An 18240-nucleotide genomic window follows, 5' to 3' on the forward strand; every position below is an offset into this window, starting at 1 on the left:
TGTGTCTCTCCACCCCCCCCTGTGTCGGTCCGCCCGCTGCAGCAGTGAATTGGCTGCTGATTCACCGCAGCTCTGTCTCTCTCTCTCTCAGCAGCGTCACTCTATTTAAATTCCCGCAGCCGTCCGCTGTCGGCATCCTCCGCTCGCCTCGGAGAAACTCGTCGTTAGGCCGAACCAAGAGGTTAAGGTGTTTTTTTTTAACTCTCTCACGCGCACAGGTTACACTTTTTCTCCCTCATCATCATGTCTGCAGAGATGCGGCGTAGCAGCACAACTGCGGTAAGTGGGAGAAGATGATTTAAACAATAAAGTCTTGGACTCGTCATTGTTTAACAGCCTGTAGCTTCCCTCGGCGCTGCTTGTAAAGAGACCAGGCTCTGTAAAAAAAAAAAAGTTAACCACAGTTACCTTGCAAAGTTGTTACCTGCTGCTAGTTTGTGTCTGCTCTGAACTGTTTCGAGTAATTGTTAGATTTTTATATGACACAGTTTCACGCTTTGAACCGGCTTGGGAACGGAGCTGTGTAAACTTCCTCTGTGCTTCTGGGTTTTGTCTTTTAACACGCGTGGAGGCGTTTGTCCCCTTTTTAAATGACTGTTTGTTGAAGCACAGAGAGGCCAGCCTTCTTTTGTTATCACCACCTGAAAGACATTAACTAATCAGTCGTTAAATGTGGGAGGAAAAGTTTCGGTCTGCAGCTTGAACGGTTGTTTTCTGCTTATCTTTTTAAATGTTAAAACGTGAGCTGCTGGAATCGTGTGTTTTACAGTTTGTCTATATTTAGCCGGGCTTAATCCTGTCTTATGTAATGTATGAGAAACATGGTAAAGACACTGTGGATGGCTGTTGTTGTCACTATCTGTGTTCCTTCAAAGTGAAGCTGAAGCTGAATTTACTCACCCAACAGGCTCAATGTTTCCCTGTCAATGACAAAGCAAAAAGTGTTTTCACAGCCTGAAGTGAAGACAATAGGTCTATTTTAGCTGCATTTAAAATATCCTAATAATAGGTTGTTGTTCTAACAATCTAACAATTTTCATCTTCGTGTTAACCTTCTGTTCTTTCCCTCATTCTACCTTTTTCAAAGGAAGATAGCAGTTGTGTTGGTGTCTCATACAAAAAAAACCCCTAGTGTCTGTGCAGTAAGCATGTCTCCATCTCCAGGTCCCTATCAAGAACATCGAGAGGGAGCTGATCTGCCCGATCTGCAAAGAGCTTTTCACCCACCCGCTGATCCTGCCCTGCCAGCACAGCGTCTGCCACAAGTGTGTCCGAGAGCTGCTGATGCTGAACCATGAGGACTCTTTTGATGCCGGCTCAGAGTGTTCCCTACCGGGCAGCCCCAGGTCCAGGGTGCCCTCCCCCTCCATGGAGCGGTTAGACAGGCTTGTGAGATCAGGTGGGTCTCGGGGTAAGGAACCAGAAACATTTATTTTTCCCCTGTAGAGTGAATAAATGTGTTCGTTACAGGAGGACTTTTACAGTGTACAGACGTGCAGGGAATTGGATCTTGAATTTCTCCAAGGTTAAAGGCATTTCACAACAGCGTGTTGAGGCATTAGAAGGAACTGTGCTCATGCTGTTGTGAGGCATGCCGGTCAGCCCGATTATCTGTTGTTATGTGAGCTGATGGAAGCTAATAATAAGGTAATTACTGCACAGGAAATGCGAGTATCAAACGCATCTTCGGCCCATTTGCTTTTAGCTTCCAAGGAAGGCCATACTAGTTTTGTGTCGGTAAAGCCGACTTCCTCTTTCATTGTCTTCCTCCCGATTCCCTCAACTTCAGTATTTAGTTCTGCTGTCGTCTCTGCAGCTGCGTTCCACAGGTGGCTGGATCCTGGGATATACCTCTATAGAAAAGAACAAAAGGTTTTAAAATATTTCTATTGTCTAAATAGAGACTGAAGGAAATATTTGATTCCCTCGCAAGTAAAATGGGCGTGAACAGGATTTCATGAACCAATAAGCAAATCTTTAGCCAATGCAAATTTAAGGTTGACAGTGAAGAGGCTTCATGGAAACTATGAGCAAGACAAAAAGCATTATTGTATGATATGTGGGCAGACGCCACCCCTCCTCCCTCTCTTGTCCTAGATAAAGTAGAATAAACATAAAAATGATTTGATAATTTTACCTCTCAGCTACGATAATGTCAGTCACAACATCTTGTTTTAATCCTGTCTGCTTTTACAGGCTTCATTAAAGAGACAGCAGAGGAACTTGACAAGCTGTAGTTTTGTCTACCAAGAGAAAAGAAATGTTGACAAGCTCTCTCAAGCCCTAATTGTCTTCACTGTCTGCCTCCAATGGCCCCGGGGGCATCAAACATCCCCTTCAATCCTGCAGAGACTCATGCATTCATTCAAATGTTTTAGGAACAGAAAGAAGAGTAGCTATCACCTTTAATCAGATATACAGGTGTGTGTGTGTCTTTATGCACACATGAGTGAACAAAGCACATCTGTAAGCTCCTTTACGGCATTTTAAACTCTTAAATCCAAGCTGAGCTGGAGGGAGGGAAAGCTGTGGATTTGTCACATCATTTTGAAGTTTTCTGCTAAACATGTGGCACTGCTGCAGCCAAGCTTGAGTAGGTCAATGTCTAAACCTGGGAAACAGCATGGTGGGACACAAGGCTGCCTTTCTGAGGATTCTGGGCTTTAGGCCATTTCCATAAAGATGTTGTCTCGTTTGTACTTTCGTCCACTTGTCTTGACAAGACCAGAGCTGTGTCCGACTTCTGTACCACATACTAATTCTGAGAAGGTTTTGAGTATGTACTGGAAAAGTGACAACATTAAGTAGTCAAAGTAGTCAGTACGCATACTAAAAACAATTTTCTTTTTAACATTGGTGTACACTTGTGTCACACAGTGCAATGCACAAACAGAACAGGTGCTACTTTATGATGCAAAGACAGCTACAACATATCTAGAAAAACAACAGTATAAGTTTGTTGCTCTCTTTGTTATGTGGAAGTTAATGGAGGTAATGTCCACCAGTGCACATACATCATTTTATGTTAGTATATGGATTAGTAAACTAGTATGTTGTATGGAATTGGAAACTCGGGATATGGCAGAGTGGACATAAATAGCTACTATAACACCAACATTAAATGTTTTACTTTTGCTCTCACACTTTGAATGCATTTTTAGGTTTGGTGCTGACGACAAACACCTTGTACGTTCAGTAGCTGAGACTCGAATCACACCACATACTTATTGTAATCAGGGTTTGACTCTGTGGTGTGTTGATACTGGGAAACTGACAAAATAAAGTGTACTTATGTAAACTCTACTATATGTACTATTTGAGTGTGTATTGTTGTTGGCTAATGCACAAAGGAAACTGAGGAGGTGAAAAAAATAGTGGGTTATCTTGTATAGTTACTGAACAAACGGTACACAACAAAAACTAATATAGTTCATACACTATTGTACAGTGGATTTGGGACACATCAAGTGATTTGGTGTTACCTATCCATTTAACCAAGGTGCTAAGTAACCTCAGAGCAACACTGAGAATCTAAACCAGAAGACCAGGGCTAAAAAGATCCTGAGTACACTGAGGCGAACAGCTTTTTGGGAGTTATTCAGCCATGGTTCAGAACCACTGAGTCTGGGCTCTCGAACACAGCCTCCCTCATTCAGACTCACCCCCTCCTTCAACCTGAATGAGTTCATTCTTCACTGGCAGGACTGCATCTGTTGACGCAGGAATAATCAAATCCTGCTTTTTGAGCAAACAAATCTCATGGCAGTTTGTGCACAAGGGCAACTCTTGTGTCAGTGCCACTTCAATATTCTCACTTTGAAATGTAAATTCATGCACCATTTGTCATTTAAAGTTTGTTGAACATACACTTATTTTTAGAAGTTTCTCATATGAAGAAACTTTAAGATTATTCTGTTAACATGAGCTATTAACGGATCATGTACAACTGGAATTCGCTTGAGGATTATTCAGGTTGTTCCTGTGTTTAAGTGCAGTTAATCAGCAGATTACAAAACACAAATAATCAAGTGTGTTTAGGAATATTTAAGAAACCTTGAAGGACGTTATGAGCTTTACCTCCAAAACAGAAGACCAGAGTAATTCTGCAGACCGCCTTCAATACTGGGAGATCAGATCATTGGTAGTCATGGTGACACAACCTGCCTGTAAGGAATGAATGAGCGATTAGGTGAAGGGAAAGACAGAAAAGACTTAAGGCTATATTTATCAGTGTGCAGCTTGAACAAGCCTTGCTCTGCTTGGCCAGGGGAAGGCAGTTACTAAAACTCCATCAGTTTCTCAACTCCATCTTATTTTGTGTTATTCAGGCTCAAACGGAGCACAATGCCTTTATGTTCAGTTAACTCTTGACAAGTGCACTTCTAAGTTGGTCTAAGTGTTCATAAATGAACAATTTGACATATTGGGGAAATGTGCTTATTTTTTCTCTTGCCAACAGTTTGAGAAGGTTCATGTTTGTATGTATGTATGCTAAACGTGAAGCAGGGTAGTTAATGTTGCTATGCCTGTTTTTCTGTTCTCTTGCAGCACATATGCAATTTACTTAACAACCGTGGCAGATTTACCATCTAAAATGACAAAACCAGGCTTCGTCTTTAACTGTCGACGATTTCCTTTTTCTTTTAGCTGAAATGACAACTATCACTGGTAGATTTTTATCAGCTGTAGTTCTGTGAATTGGTTAAATGCTGTGTACTGTGTTTCTAGGTAATTTGTTTTAAAACAGGACCTAGAGCCTAAAATATGCTCTTGATGGCTACATCTAGGAAATCTTGATTAAAGACTGAGGCTATAGCTGCATGTTCAAGGTGAGGAGTTTAGTGAATGGTGGATCTAGTTTGTTTAATCTGTACAAAAACTGAACTGTAAAAGATGTTTTCGCCTTTGAAAAGAACCAAGCTAGCTGTTTCCAGTTTTAATGCTAATTAAGTGGAACTAGAACAAAGCGATCTATCCCTGTGGTCGAGCTTCATTTTTAGCATACAGACATGATCGGTTTTCTCATCTAACTCAGCAAGAAAGCAAAATAAGCGCATCACCCAAAGTGCAAAACTATTCTTTCAATATAAATTGTAGACCATAGATGTCTGACGAGTACAATTATATCCCAGTAATGTAATTTTTCCAAAACAGTTCAAGTACTGAAAAGCTTATATTCTGTTTAAAGTTGCATGGCTTTGTACTCGCATGTAGACCATGCATGTTGATGGGTGCACAAATCAATAGTTAATTGTACTTTAATATCTGTTCACATCCTGTACATGTATTTTAAACGCACTGTTTTGTATTTCACTCTGAACTGCATTACCACATTTTTTATTTTTTAACTGCAAGTTCTTATTTTTTTTTTTTTTGAATTCTTTTTATTTTACTTTTAAGTTGGCTTTGTTTCTCAAATGTCAAAAATTTAACTGGTCTCACACCTCACTTCACATTATGTATTGTTTCATTTTTCTTGTTGGTCTCACCTCACTTCTCTGTTCATTGCTTGCAGCCACAGTGCGAAGGTCGTTCGGAAGTCGAGGTAGACGCGGGCTCCGTGTTTTGAGTAGCTGTAGTGAGTACAGTGTTACTAGAACCCCTGTGAAACCCTAGTTTGGTTCTACCTTTTCTCTACTTAGTCTACTTTAGCTCTTTCAACACAACCATCTAAACTCACACCATTCATTAGATATAAAATAGATTTATACTGTAGTTACTGCATTTAATGTTGAAAAGCATGCTATTAATTCATTGTTAGATATTAGGTAATAATAATTAAAATCTAAACCTTTTTTAAAAAATGTCCACTGAGCATAAAAGCGTTTTATTTATTAATTTAATTCAGTTTCACAAAGCATGTAAAGATGGTAATAAGATGAGTAAAAATTCTTCAGGTAAAACATTTTCTAACCTTGGTATTTAATTAAATCTCTAAGTAGGTTAGGAAAAACCTTAAAGCGATGATGAGTCAGCGTACGAGGAGAAGTGGCGTGGTGTGAAGTAGGAGAGATGAGAATCGAAGCGAGGTAGAGTCCTCGACAGGAAGGTTGGCATGTGGCAAAACGAAATTAGAAGGAGCCAAGACTAAATTTAGTGAGAAAGGGGTGAGGATGTTGCCTGGGAGTTGAAGTGGGACAGGAATGTGTGTGTCTGCCCTGACGCCCTGGTGGGGGTGTGTGTGTGTGTGTGTGTGTGTGTGTCTCTGTACACTAGCTAAGCTTTGCATTCATTTTGGAAAAACATGGAGGCAAATAAAGCTGCTTTATTGCGTTGGAGAACTGTAGGTCTGTGTTGTTTCCGAGTTAAACGCACACACATACTGACGGAAAACCTACGATATGTTCGGGCTTGCGAAGATTCTTAACTGGCTTTTTTTCTGACTGATATCTGTGCCTTTAGGGTGCTGTTAATGCTTGACTTGACAATCAGAAATGTCTCAGAAACAGATTGTATGAACACAGACCTGTTTCAGCTTACCTCTAATCATTTTGGGCATGATGAATTGGGACGTGTCAGATTGCCGTCCAAGTAAAACAATCCTGAATACCATTTTCTTTTTAGTTTGATGAGGCCAACTAATGCAGTAATTTGACATGCTCAGTGGATGTTTTTAAGAAAAAATGTCATTATCTTCTTTGTTTAAAGCACAGGGGAGAATTTTGTCTCAAAAAACAACCTCTCAATACGAATCCCCTCCGGACAATAATAGACCTGGAAGCTCAACCAAAAAGCAGTAAAAAAATAACAGGTGGTGTCACCAATAACAATATAATCTTTAAAAAAGAAAAGCAGGAGAAAATGAGAAGTAAAGTGATTTTATTTATTTATTTTTTCTTCAGCCTTTCAGTGAATGGATTAACATGGCATCAAACTTTATTTGCGTAAGAAATGAGGAAACATTTCCTGGATTTCCCATTTTATTATTCAATTTTTATACAAATTCTAGTCAAACATCCCCCTCTGCAGTCACTGACAGAACAAAATGCAAATACTAATGTCTGGATAGGAAAATAACATTTATAAGCCTAAGCAGAACAGACTGACTGGAACGTAAAAATACTACTACATCAGTTCAGGCATCAAACAGTGTCCTGAGATTTGTGCAGGGGAGAAAAGCCAAGCCCTTGTTTTTGCACAGCGAGATTGTAGCAACGCTGCAATGACTCGTCAGTTTCTGCCTTCGTTCTGCCTCCATCTGTAGATCAACACACACGTACACCCCTTTGCTGCAGGCAACTCCTGTCTGCTTCTTATTGGCTCACACCTGCTGTCCTGACCAGAGAAGCTGAGTCACTGTGCAGCATCCGAACATGACACACACGAAAAAAAAATCTGTGTATATACGGTAGATGTACTTCCTGTCTTTGCAGGGAGTTAAAGACTGGCTGGAGTTTATTTTCATGTAGTGACTTCACTTGTCTTAACGAGACCATGTCACCTTCATCACCCTCATCAGACAGACGTTTTTCATCATAACATCACAATGCAATTTTAAATTCACCTTTGTCTTATGGTTTCAGGTAGGAAGGGCAGTCGATATGTAGCAAACAAAGCTCAGTAGTTCAGTTTGCCGTCAGATCAGGCAGATATTGCCTCTAGGTAGTAAACTGTCCCTACACTGTCACAGTCTTCAGTTCTGCTCATGTCACACGGCATGCACACGGCTGCTTGTATCACATCATTTATATGTTTGCTGTTCTGCCTCTGCTTTTCCCTCAGCTGCACCTTTTTTGCAAAGTGCTGTTTTGAAATAGTTTCCCCGTATTTCGCTTTCCTGAGGAGTGTTTGATTTAATTTTCAGGTCCTCGGAAACGGAGTGGACATACTGGCTTGCAAACTGAGATAAATCCAGCACTCCTCGCTTCCCCTGTCCCCCACAAACGTGAAGCAATATTTTTATTTCTGCGTGTATTGAATTAAGTTTGCTGGCTTTAAGTGTGTGGTAACAGTGTTTTACAGACCCTGCTTGTGTCTGTGATGTGACCTTGTATAACAGATCCTTTTGTTTCCACCTCATGTTACTGTGTTGCTGCTTTGTTACGATGCTGCTGCATCAGTAACAAGCACAATATTGTGAGAAACTCTTGAAAGCAGTTCTGCTTTAAGAGGAGTTTTGTCATGTGGAAGTAAGTGTTGTTGCATTGAACTGGACATGTGATAATAAAGTTCAATTGCTAGAATTTAGTTTTTTTTTATTTAAAACTTAAGTTCTATTTCAGTGTAATTCAGTTGCATTGCTTGGTTTAAAAATTCTGGGCTTTGTCACATTGCATTACTTTTATTTTCTGTCTGGAATTATTTCCTTTTGTCCAGATCATTGTGAACACTACTCTTCCCTCCTGTGGTAAACATTGAATGACTTGCAGTGTAAAACTGATTTCTCATAAAGACAATGTATTCTTTATAAACTCCAAGGATGCTATCCTCCCCATGACTATCCTGTATCTCCTCATTCTTCCACCTGCCCCAGGAGTCTTGCACCGTCTCTCTTCCTGGACTTTATTTCTCTGTATGACGACTGCTCGATTATATCGCCTGGTGTTTTGCTCCATACATCCACGTCTCTATTGAGTAGTGGTCATTGTGGAAATAAACCATAAACGGAGACATGCTGAGGCCCTATTTGTGAAGGCTTGATATTTTCATACGGATAATCAAAGGCATTTTTGTCTTTAGATCATACTTGGAAAGTCAGTGCCGATGATGTAATGCAGCTTTTGTGAAACTCGGCCCAGAATCTGTTGAACACAAATGGGGCCACACATTTTTCATAGCCCCTCTTTGATTCTCTTGGAAACTATTCCTTCACTGTAATTTGAAGTCAAAGAACATTGTTGTTCACATGTCAAAATAGAGCCTCAGACAAGACTGGAAACTGGGTGACCCAAGGCCAGGAATCTATTACACATGATCTTATCTGACTTTTCCTCCTTCGCTCTCCTCCAGGCTCTATCTCGTCCCCGGGATGGCGCAGAGGGTCTGTGACTCCCAGAGTCACCACCATCTCATGCCCAGGTTGCCAGCATGACATTGACCTTGGCGAGCGCGGCATCAGCATGCTGTTCCGTAACTTCACCCTGGAGAGCATTGTTGAGCGCTACCGCCAGGCTGCCCGTGCCGCCGTGGCGATCATGTGTAACATCTGCAAGCCTCCACAGCAGCAGGAAGCCACGAAGAGCTGCATGGACTGCAAGGCTAGCTATTGTAACGAGTGCTTCAAGCTGCACCACCCATGGGGCACGCCCAAAGCTCAGCACGAATATGTTGGTCCCACAACGAACTTTAGACCCAAGGCAAGTGTCATCACTGGTCATCTTTTTCTGTATTTCTCTGTGGTTTCCAAACACCCAAACAAACTATTCATTCAGTTGGACTATGAACAGTCTGAGGTGATAAGATGTCACATGAGTCAAACATAAACATTAGCAAGTATAGATTTCCTTTTAAAAGGTTGAATGGATTAGAAATGTTTACTAAGGATTCAGATGTTGGTGAATGTAAACAGCTTGAAATCTGTCACTGTCAGGTTATATTGATCATTAATTGCTAGCCAGCAATGCCTCTTAATTGAGTGGCCGTCCGACAATTTGATTCACTGATCTTAGAATACTTTAAAATACTCTCAGATGAACTTCTGATGGGGATTTTGGCAGAAATTCTATTTCAAGACGCTTCAGGAAATGGCGCACAGATAGCTGTCTAGATGCTTTTCGAAATATGGGTCATCTTCCTGTTTCACTTCAGCTAGTTTTTGATCACCGACGTGTAAAAGAAACCTGCATCAGCCTGTACTGTCAAACATTGCAGTTATGTGTGTGTGTATGTATTTGTTGGTGTAATTTTAAGTCATTGTTCTGTTAAATATCCCAGGTGCTCATGTGCCCGGAGCACGAGATGGAGAAGGTGAACATGTACTGTGAGGTCTGCAGACGACCTGTGTGTCACCTCTGCAAGCTGGGAGGATCCCACGCCAACCACAAAGTCACATCCATGAGCAGTGCCTACAAGATCCTCAAGGTGACACAATCAGATCTGTTACACTTTGAGAACAGATAGTTTGGCAACTGTGTGTGATTGTTTTGTTATCTGCAATAGCTAACACAGTACTGGCTTATGATAACAAGGATTAAATTGAAGCTTGTATACAATGCCACTGTTAGTCAAGGCCTGAAATAGTCATGGCCAAGCAAATCAGCTTTGCTACTTCAGCTTATTCATGTGTTTACACTGAAAATGCCAATAACAACTGATCTTACTTAGTAGGTTACAATTGTACAATTTACACCCCCCCCCCCCCCAGAAGTTCAGTCTAGTGTCACTAGATGTACATAACTGTATTTAATAACCTGAAACTGAGTAAAAGCCTTTTGATGAGTAACATCCTCCCATTTGGTGGGATTAGTTGGGCTATAGCTAATCTATTTAACAAAACCTTCTCATCTCTCAACCCTCTCATCTGCTGCTGTAATATTAATGCCTGACCTGTACCTGTGCCTGTACCTGTACCTGTACCTGTGCTGGCATGCACAGACACTGGACTGTAGATATAAATCTCTCTTTGTTGGAAACCAAAACCCAGACTGGCTAAGTGGGTTAAAACTAATTGGCCTCACATGTGGTCATCAGTAGAATTAATTTCAATCAGTCTGAGTGTTTGGTTTCGCTTCTGTGCATTTTGATTGTGTTGTGTACGATCTGGTTGCTATAACGACACTAAGAAACACAAAAAAAAAACATCAAACCTTTGACAGAAGATGTTTTAAAGTGAAATATATTGAATAGTGATTTAATCTTGGCATGGGCTCTCCAGCTTAGTAGACTTGATGCTTGGTGGTTCAGCAAGTCAAGGCAGAATCTGTATGTAATTCAACCTGCCGGTCTGTGTTAACACAAACACTATTGTGCTTAATATTTAATGAGACCATTTGTTCTCCATGATTTTGTGTGAACTGTATCTTCAAATTGTTGGAAGGCGTATCAGATGTCCTGAACAGTCCTGGAAACCTTTGTCATTCCGGAAGTAGTTTGGTCATATCATGAATGTTGTTTGACATGGCTGCACCCACTGAAACAGGCTGCACCCACTGAAACAGGCTGCACCCACTGAAACAAGGCTATCACACTCTGCATGTGTCCAGAACTTTATATGCATCTGGGAATGCTGCAGGTTGCAGCTGCGGTCATGAATAATGTAAGATGAGAGGAAAATGTTGTGCTCGCATTCCCAAACTTCAGCTCTGAAACTCTGAAACTGATAAAATCCCACTCGATTCTTTACAATAGCATGTATTCCGATGACGTTTTGCATGTATGCCTTAAATCACAGTTGCGTAAGTCATATTGTCTCGTCTCGGTGCTGCGTCCATGTGTACATGTTTCAGATTTAAAGACCTTAAGAAATCTGCTGCAAATTCTGCCTATCCTTTTCCTCACCAGGAGAAGCTGGCCAAGAGTATCCATTACCTCATCAGTAAAGAGGACCAGGTCAGGACTCAGATTACTGAGCTTGAGGTGCTCATCAATCAGACTGAGGTAAGAGAGCTGACTCATGCTGCTGCAAACGCCAACATCCTTTTCCCACTCCACGCCTAAAATGTTACAGTATACACTGCAGAGTTTTTAGCCTACTTGATTTTCAAAATCAAAATAATTTTCCCTTCATTTACTGTCCTTTTTATCCCCTTTTATTGTCCTTGATTTTTTTAATGTATTTATTTATTTATTTTTTTAACTAAAGAATGAAATTGTTTTTGTTTTACAAACTTATTGTATTTAACAACAGCATACAACTCATTAATCAACAGGCAAAATGACTGGATTTAAAGTTTCTTCAATCCATTTTCTGAATAATGTAATAGATATTTTATATTTAAATATTTTTTATTAATTTCCTATTTTAGACTTATCCTTTCAGGTCTCCAACTTCCCCTCCACTCCTGCTTCTTAGAGTTGTCTTAACATTTCTTAATCTTTTCTAACCCTGTGTGTCACAACTCTCATCCCCCCTTGAATGTAACACACATATTCACATAATGAATATGTGTGTTAGTCCCTGTATATACAGCTTTTTTTTTTTTGTTTTACAGAATACAAATATTTATATAGCTTTCTCAAAACCAGCCTGTTAAGTTGAGGAACAATTACATGTCTCTGTGTACGAATAAGGAAGGTCACTAACCAAACAGTATGCAAACCACACAAACAAGGAAACACAGGATGTGCTGACGAGTTTCCCTCATGCATGTCTGGGTTTCAGACTGTGAGCTTCTTCCCTCTTTTCTTTAATGCTTCTCTGAATGGATAGTGTTTAAATGAGCTACACTTTCATTGTTTATAAGAGCAAAGTGTGTGTGTCTAATATAGATGGTAGGATAATGGGATAATCATCTGAAAAAGGAAGTGTCACTGTGTGAGGTAAACCTTTAGGCTTCTACTTAAATATTAAGCATCTGTCAAACGAAGGTATAAATACATCAATTAACATCATAATGCTGAATGGTTATAGTTGAATCAAGTAAAACTGTACCTTTTACTGTCTGTTTCCTCAATAGTTTTGTGAGGAGTAGAAAAGATGACAGCAATCATCACCCATCAGATAGTTTGAAATTGTACCGATGATTGTGTCTTGTGACTCTGAAGAGTGTTTATGTATACTACAGCCTATATATTGATTTAGGGAGGGAAATATGAAAAGAGAATTTGATTTAGTTTGCACAAATTAATGTCAAACTTGTCTCCTTCATAAAGGAAAATGGCCAGCTAGCAGAGCGTCGAGCCAACGAACACTTTGAGCGTCTGTTTGAGACGCTGCAGGAGAGGAAGTCAGAGATGCTGAGATCCATTGAACAGTCTCGTAGCCGACGCCTGAACCAACTCAAGGGCCAGGTATAAAATACTAGGACTGACTTTCATTTCTGTTGTTTATCCTCTACATGTATGCATGCTTCTTTACTTATTGTATTCTTAGCTGTGGCAGTTAGAGTACTTTTTTTACTTTCATAGATCTGTGTGGAAAGGGGTGAAAACAAGCCTATCTTTAAAGATGCTGTTAGAATGACTGCAATTATGAAATGCAATGTCTGTTTATTAATATTCCCCAGGTGGAGGAGTACCAAGGCATGCTGGAGAACAGTGGTCTAGTGGGCTACGCTCAGGAGGTGCTGAAAGAGACGGACCAGTCCTGCTTCGTACAGACTGCAAAGCAGCTGCATGTCAGGTACAGCTGGGTGATACTGGCTTAATCCTTTTATAACAACATCTTTGACTCAATACATTTATTTACTCAAATCAGACAAGGAAAACAACATGTATGGAGTATTACAATATTATAAGGAAAATCCTACTCACTTTTTGATATTAATGATACCTACAATGTATTAGCATGTCTGGTGCCATTAATGATGTACATAGAGGTTTGCAAAATAAGCTAAAGGCTAGCATCAATAAATACATTTTCACAAAGCAGTTAGTGACTTACAACAACAGGATGTATTTAAATTGTTGTTGTTTTAAAGTAACATTTAAATGGGGAATGTGAATTAAATAGAATTGTCATCACCTACAAAATTTTATCATAAAACTTAAGCATCAGTCAATTAGAGTGACATAATCAACAACATTAACAGTGCACTGAAGCCTGACTGAAGATGGACAGTAATGGTTATTCATAGCTTTTACCCACTAAAATCCTGACTGTAAACTGTCAAATCAATAATTCAGCAGGTTACTACTCATTGCCTGATATAAATTCTTTACAGATTACAGAAGCTAAACATTGTTTAACAAGTTCCACAGTCACCGACTGAAATCTGCTATGACTCTTTTCGTGTTGTTCACATACATCATTAGCGACGCCTTCCTGTTTCCAGTGGGATTTGGTCAGTTTTATTTTAGTGTTCAATCTGATTATGTGTTTGAGGGACTGGAGTGTGTCAGGAGCAGACAACGCCACGTGCAGAGGTTACCAAACTCAAGGGCAATTAAGGAAAGTCCAGTCGACACTGTCTTCTGCTCTAAGCTTGATCTCCATTAACAGCTTTGGATAATCAGGGAAACTTTTCACTCCCAAGAGCATGATACTGTGGCCTTCAGTTTTCTCCAGTTGACAAACTCTTGGTTTTTAATCTGCTGTTTCACTTAAGAAAGATAATATAAATATAGATACAGCTGACTATTATACTATTAAAATTATGTTACATAACAACATAATATGATTGGAACTTAATATAACTGAGAGGAAAAGTCCTCCTGCTATGAATAGCAGTCTGTGTCCTTGTTATGTTGAGCTTACAAAAGTGAGTTTAAGTTGCTCAGAATCGGCCTCCAGTGATGGCGATTTCATCACGTTATATCTGTCTTGTGTGTCTTCAGGATCCAGAAAGCTACAGAGTCTCTGAGGACCTTCCACCCTGCAGCCACCCCCTGCTTTGATGAGTTTGTGCTGGAAACATCCAAAGAAGAAACTCTGTTGAAAGAGATGTGTTTTGGTGGAGGTATGACCAATTTTATTTCAGTTAAATTGTGTGAGGTGAAAAATAAACATGCTATTTTGCTCACGATTATTTTTATGCTCCATGCCATCATCTTCTCAGGAACACTCTTGCATCAAATCTTTACCAAAAGCAAGGTTCAGGAATTGAATGTGGGTTTGGGTTTGAAATTTTGATCCATCAAACATGTTTTACAGACTTTGTGAACCTTGTTTTCCAGCGGCTTCTGTGCTTTAATATTCTTCCATCGATGTGATGTTTGGTTTTCACACATCATGAGTTTATCAGGAAAACATGGTGATGTTTTCTGCTTCTGTTCAGCTCTGAACATGAAGACCCTGTGAACTGTGCTGTGCTAAAAGGTCAGAGGTCATCTGTGGGCAGCTAAATTGGATAAACAGGTAGAAGAACCCTGGATATAGTCAAAGCAGATTTTGCTCCTCTGTGAAGCTTTGTTCTGGTCTGCTGGTTTACAAAGGCTTGTTATATTAAGGACTCATCAGGTAGAAGTTTCCCAGGGATGAATGGATACACACTTTTTTTAATTTGCCCTGGCAAAGTCTTTCCATTTTAGATTTACTCAGTTTTATGAGACCATGAGGCAAAAGAGCAAATTGTTGCTGACTGATGCTCAAGCAAGAGGACCATTCATGTGGCCAATGATAATGCATCACACTGTCAGTCCAGGTACAATCATTTTTCCAATGCAAACTTGAAATATTAAACAAACTTAGAGATATTTTAAGTTTGTCAGGTGATAAACAACAGTGTCCTTCTTTGTAAACCATTCATTTTTATTCTATAAAGTTAATCTTGAAAGTGTTGATGAAAATTTTAATTTATCTTGAGAATAAATATCTGTGAGCTTTGATAGCTGAGCCACTTAGACAGACATCAGACATAACAAATAATCAATAAAAGCTGCTATTAGCAAAGGTCAAAAGTCCGTAGATAATCGAGCAGGTTGCAAAAATTTCTCGATAAGGAAGTGGAATCACAGAGGGTCACTGAAAGGTAACATCTTCATCAACCTAAAGGTGACAGTCTTTGGCTTGACTCATCAAGCAGCTGGACAGATATGCATATTGCAAAATATGGTCAAAACTTAGTCATTGTCAGATTAATTTGTTTGCTACCATATCTAGAATTCAGCTTATATACTTATCTAAAGCTGGAGAATTGTACGTACTAAACTGTAGTTATGCTTATTCTAATCGCCCATTATTGCATTAACGTAAGCAGAGCACGATATTTATATCGGATCTACTGTACTAACATTTATACCTTAAATTGGATGATAGGATTGGAGATCGGAACAGACTTGTTACGGTTGAGTGATGGTTGTCGACATTTGGCTGCATGTGGCAGAGGCTCGTTTCAAATGCCTTTTTTACTGTGGCTCGTATCTAATGTGACAACATCATGTGTGTCAGTGTCTGGGAGGGAGCGCAGTGTTGAATATCATTGCAGATAGAGACAGTAGGTTGTGACACATTCAGTCATAGGAAGTCAATAACAGAGGACTGGTGTTTGGGGCAGGTTTGGGGCATCCATCGCTGGTCAGTGTCAACACGAGGCAAAGCTTTGAGTGGCAGCTGTGCTTCTAGACCTTAGCCTTCAAAAAATGTCATTAGAGAGGGATTACTTGTTGCTGACATTGTAGACAACCCTGAGGCCTCTCTTGGTGCAGAGACATTATTCCTCAAGTGGATGAAACTAAACAACTGACAGTTATCGCAGTGGCTGGGACTAGGATGAGTTTGTGGCTGTGGGCCTTTGTTGCATCACTGGAGAGCCCCCCTGTTAGTTTGTTTAAAATCAGTGATGTGAGATTCATCTCGGAGGCTGCAGTTGGCTCTTTCTGTACGAATCATCAAAAGAAACGGATAATTATCAAATTACAGTGGAGTTGATGGTTTGATAAAGGAACCACTTTAATCCACTTTGCTAAATGGATAGAAAGTGTATCTGTCACAAGTGATGCAGGTTTTCCAGAAGTATTTCTTTGGGTGTGAACTTTTAAGATCTTTCTGGCCAAATTGTCATTGAATCATCAGATATTCAACGGACACAGTGAAAAAAGCAGTAGGATGTAATAAGGAAGAAAAAGTCACATTAAACACAACTCAGTGAACTATTCAATCACCACAACATAGTATGCAAAGATGACTTGAATTGTTTAAAGCATTCAGACAATTTATTAGCTGTTGATAGCAACGGATTTCACCATCTGTGACTAAATGCAAAAACTTATTACTTATTACAAATAATTGGTGTTGACGTTTCTATGAATGTTGTTGTTTTTATTTACAATTTTTGTAACAGTTGGTTATTTTCTGTTTTTATTAGAATATTTTCATAGTGTTTAAACCAAATTAGCAGAAAATTAACATGTAATTCCATACAAATCAAGTTTGATTGTGATTTGTACTATAAATGGAGCTTAAACTTCATTGAAATTTTAACCTGGTAAAACTAGAAAAATCTCTCAAATTGCTGTGTATCTATCATTCTTCTGTGGAGGTGATTTGTGTCAGTAACACTTTGAGACATAAACTGTAGATGAACAGTGTTACTACATAAGGATATTTCTAAATGGAAATAAACCTGCATCTTCCGATCCTCAAATTATTCTATAGTTCGTCTGTTCTGCAGTTTTCTTTTTGTTTAAACCATAACCTGAGATCATCCTGACCAATAAATATTGACTAAATTGTTGTTCTTGAATTTGCTTATTTGGTTATTAATTCTCTTATGATGCCTATAGTGGAGTTTTTCATGTAAGAAGGTTCCCTAAACGAATCAGTGCTGCATGCGGCAGTTGGGTGGCAGTCATATTGATGTGTGTCTTTTTAATCTACGTGGCCTGCGGGACTTGATGGTGCTCTTAGTTTGAGCTTAGAGAGAGAGAAAAGAAGCAGTGGGGGCATTTATATACTGCAGTAATTTAATTGAAGTCTTGGCAGCAGTGAGGAACCACTACAGTGTCTCTGAATAATACCCCTAAGCCCTCATAGATCCATTATACAGGAAACTGAAAGCTGTCCATTATTGTCCTTGATGAGTTTGTTTTGTCCTCAGCTCAAGTGGCAAAAACATCAGTTGAGTGTGAAGTCTTTTATACGATCGCGAGCCTTCTTGATGTATAATGTTGTATGTGTTGGATTTTGTTCAGTGCCTATAGCTTATCCATGCTTTTTTTTACGACATCCCTTCCTCTGTTGGATAACGGCGTATTTGTGCTCTCCCATGTTAACCCAGCTGTGCCCTTGCTGCAGATTTTGACCCCATGCTCTGCTTCTCAAGAGGCTTTGAAAGACTATTATGTCAAGTATAAATGCCCATTTGTGGTCCATTTCAATTTGGAGTTTCTTTAAAAATGTCAGGCTGAGAAGAATGTTTTTCTCAACTATTTTCCACTTTAATTCAGCCGTAATATGTTACAGGATACAGTTTATTTGAGCAGATTATAAGGGAGTGACAAGTTGAAAGTCAAATTCTCTCACATTTTCAGAGAGAGCAGTGGAATGAAAATGGACACAACAGAAAGCAGCTCCCTGCAGTGTAACTTGGCCTTGGTGCTGTCTGCCTGGCAGCAGTCTGTCCTGTATGTGATCAATAGTGCTGTTTTTTTTTTTTGCCTGCTGCGCTGGATGGCTCACTGCCCCATTTGGTCCTTGCCTCTTGGTCCATCTGTTGGAAATGGGTGGAGAAAAAAAAGACATGATTCATAAGACATTATATATAA

At 39.6% G+C, this 18240-nt stretch overlaps 1 protein-coding gene across 5 annotated transcripts in view; it reads left to right on the forward strand.

The window, feature by feature from the left end:
- The window catches only part of trim36 (tripartite motif containing 36), a 30709-nt gene that overhangs the window by 3297 nt on the left and 9172 nt on the right, over positions 1–18240 (forward strand). Inside the window, exons 2-10 of one of the 5 annotated variants that reach the window (XM_087170649.1) lie at positions 1165–1411; positions 5516–5578; positions 7805–7885; positions 8950–9296; positions 9874–10020; positions 11440–11535; positions 12751–12888; positions 13104–13219; positions 14374–14495. In XM_087170649.1, coding sequence (XP_087026775.1) covers positions 1165–1411; positions 5516–5578; positions 7805–7885; positions 8950–9296; positions 9874–10020; positions 11440–11535; positions 12751–12888; positions 13104–13219; positions 14374–14495 — 1357 coding nt within the window. Of the gene's footprint in view, positions 1–106; positions 280–1164; positions 1412–5515; positions 5579–7804; positions 7886–8949; positions 9297–9873; positions 10021–11439; positions 11536–12750; positions 12889–13103; positions 13220–14373; positions 14496–18240 lie in introns of those variants that run through there. The other 4 variants (XM_023394978.2, XM_087170648.1, XM_023394976.2 and 1 more) reach the window with 4 other exon arrangements.

The sequence above is a fragment of the Seriola lalandi genome, unplaced genomic scaffold (assembly GCF_002814215.2).
Source record: "Seriola lalandi dorsalis isolate HSWRI2012SDOR001 ecotype SW California unplaced genomic scaffold, Sedor1 jcf7180002054955, whole genome shotgun sequence".
In the NCBI taxonomy this organism is placed as follows: Eukaryota; Metazoa; Chordata; class Actinopteri; order Carangiformes; family Carangidae; genus Seriola; species Seriola lalandi.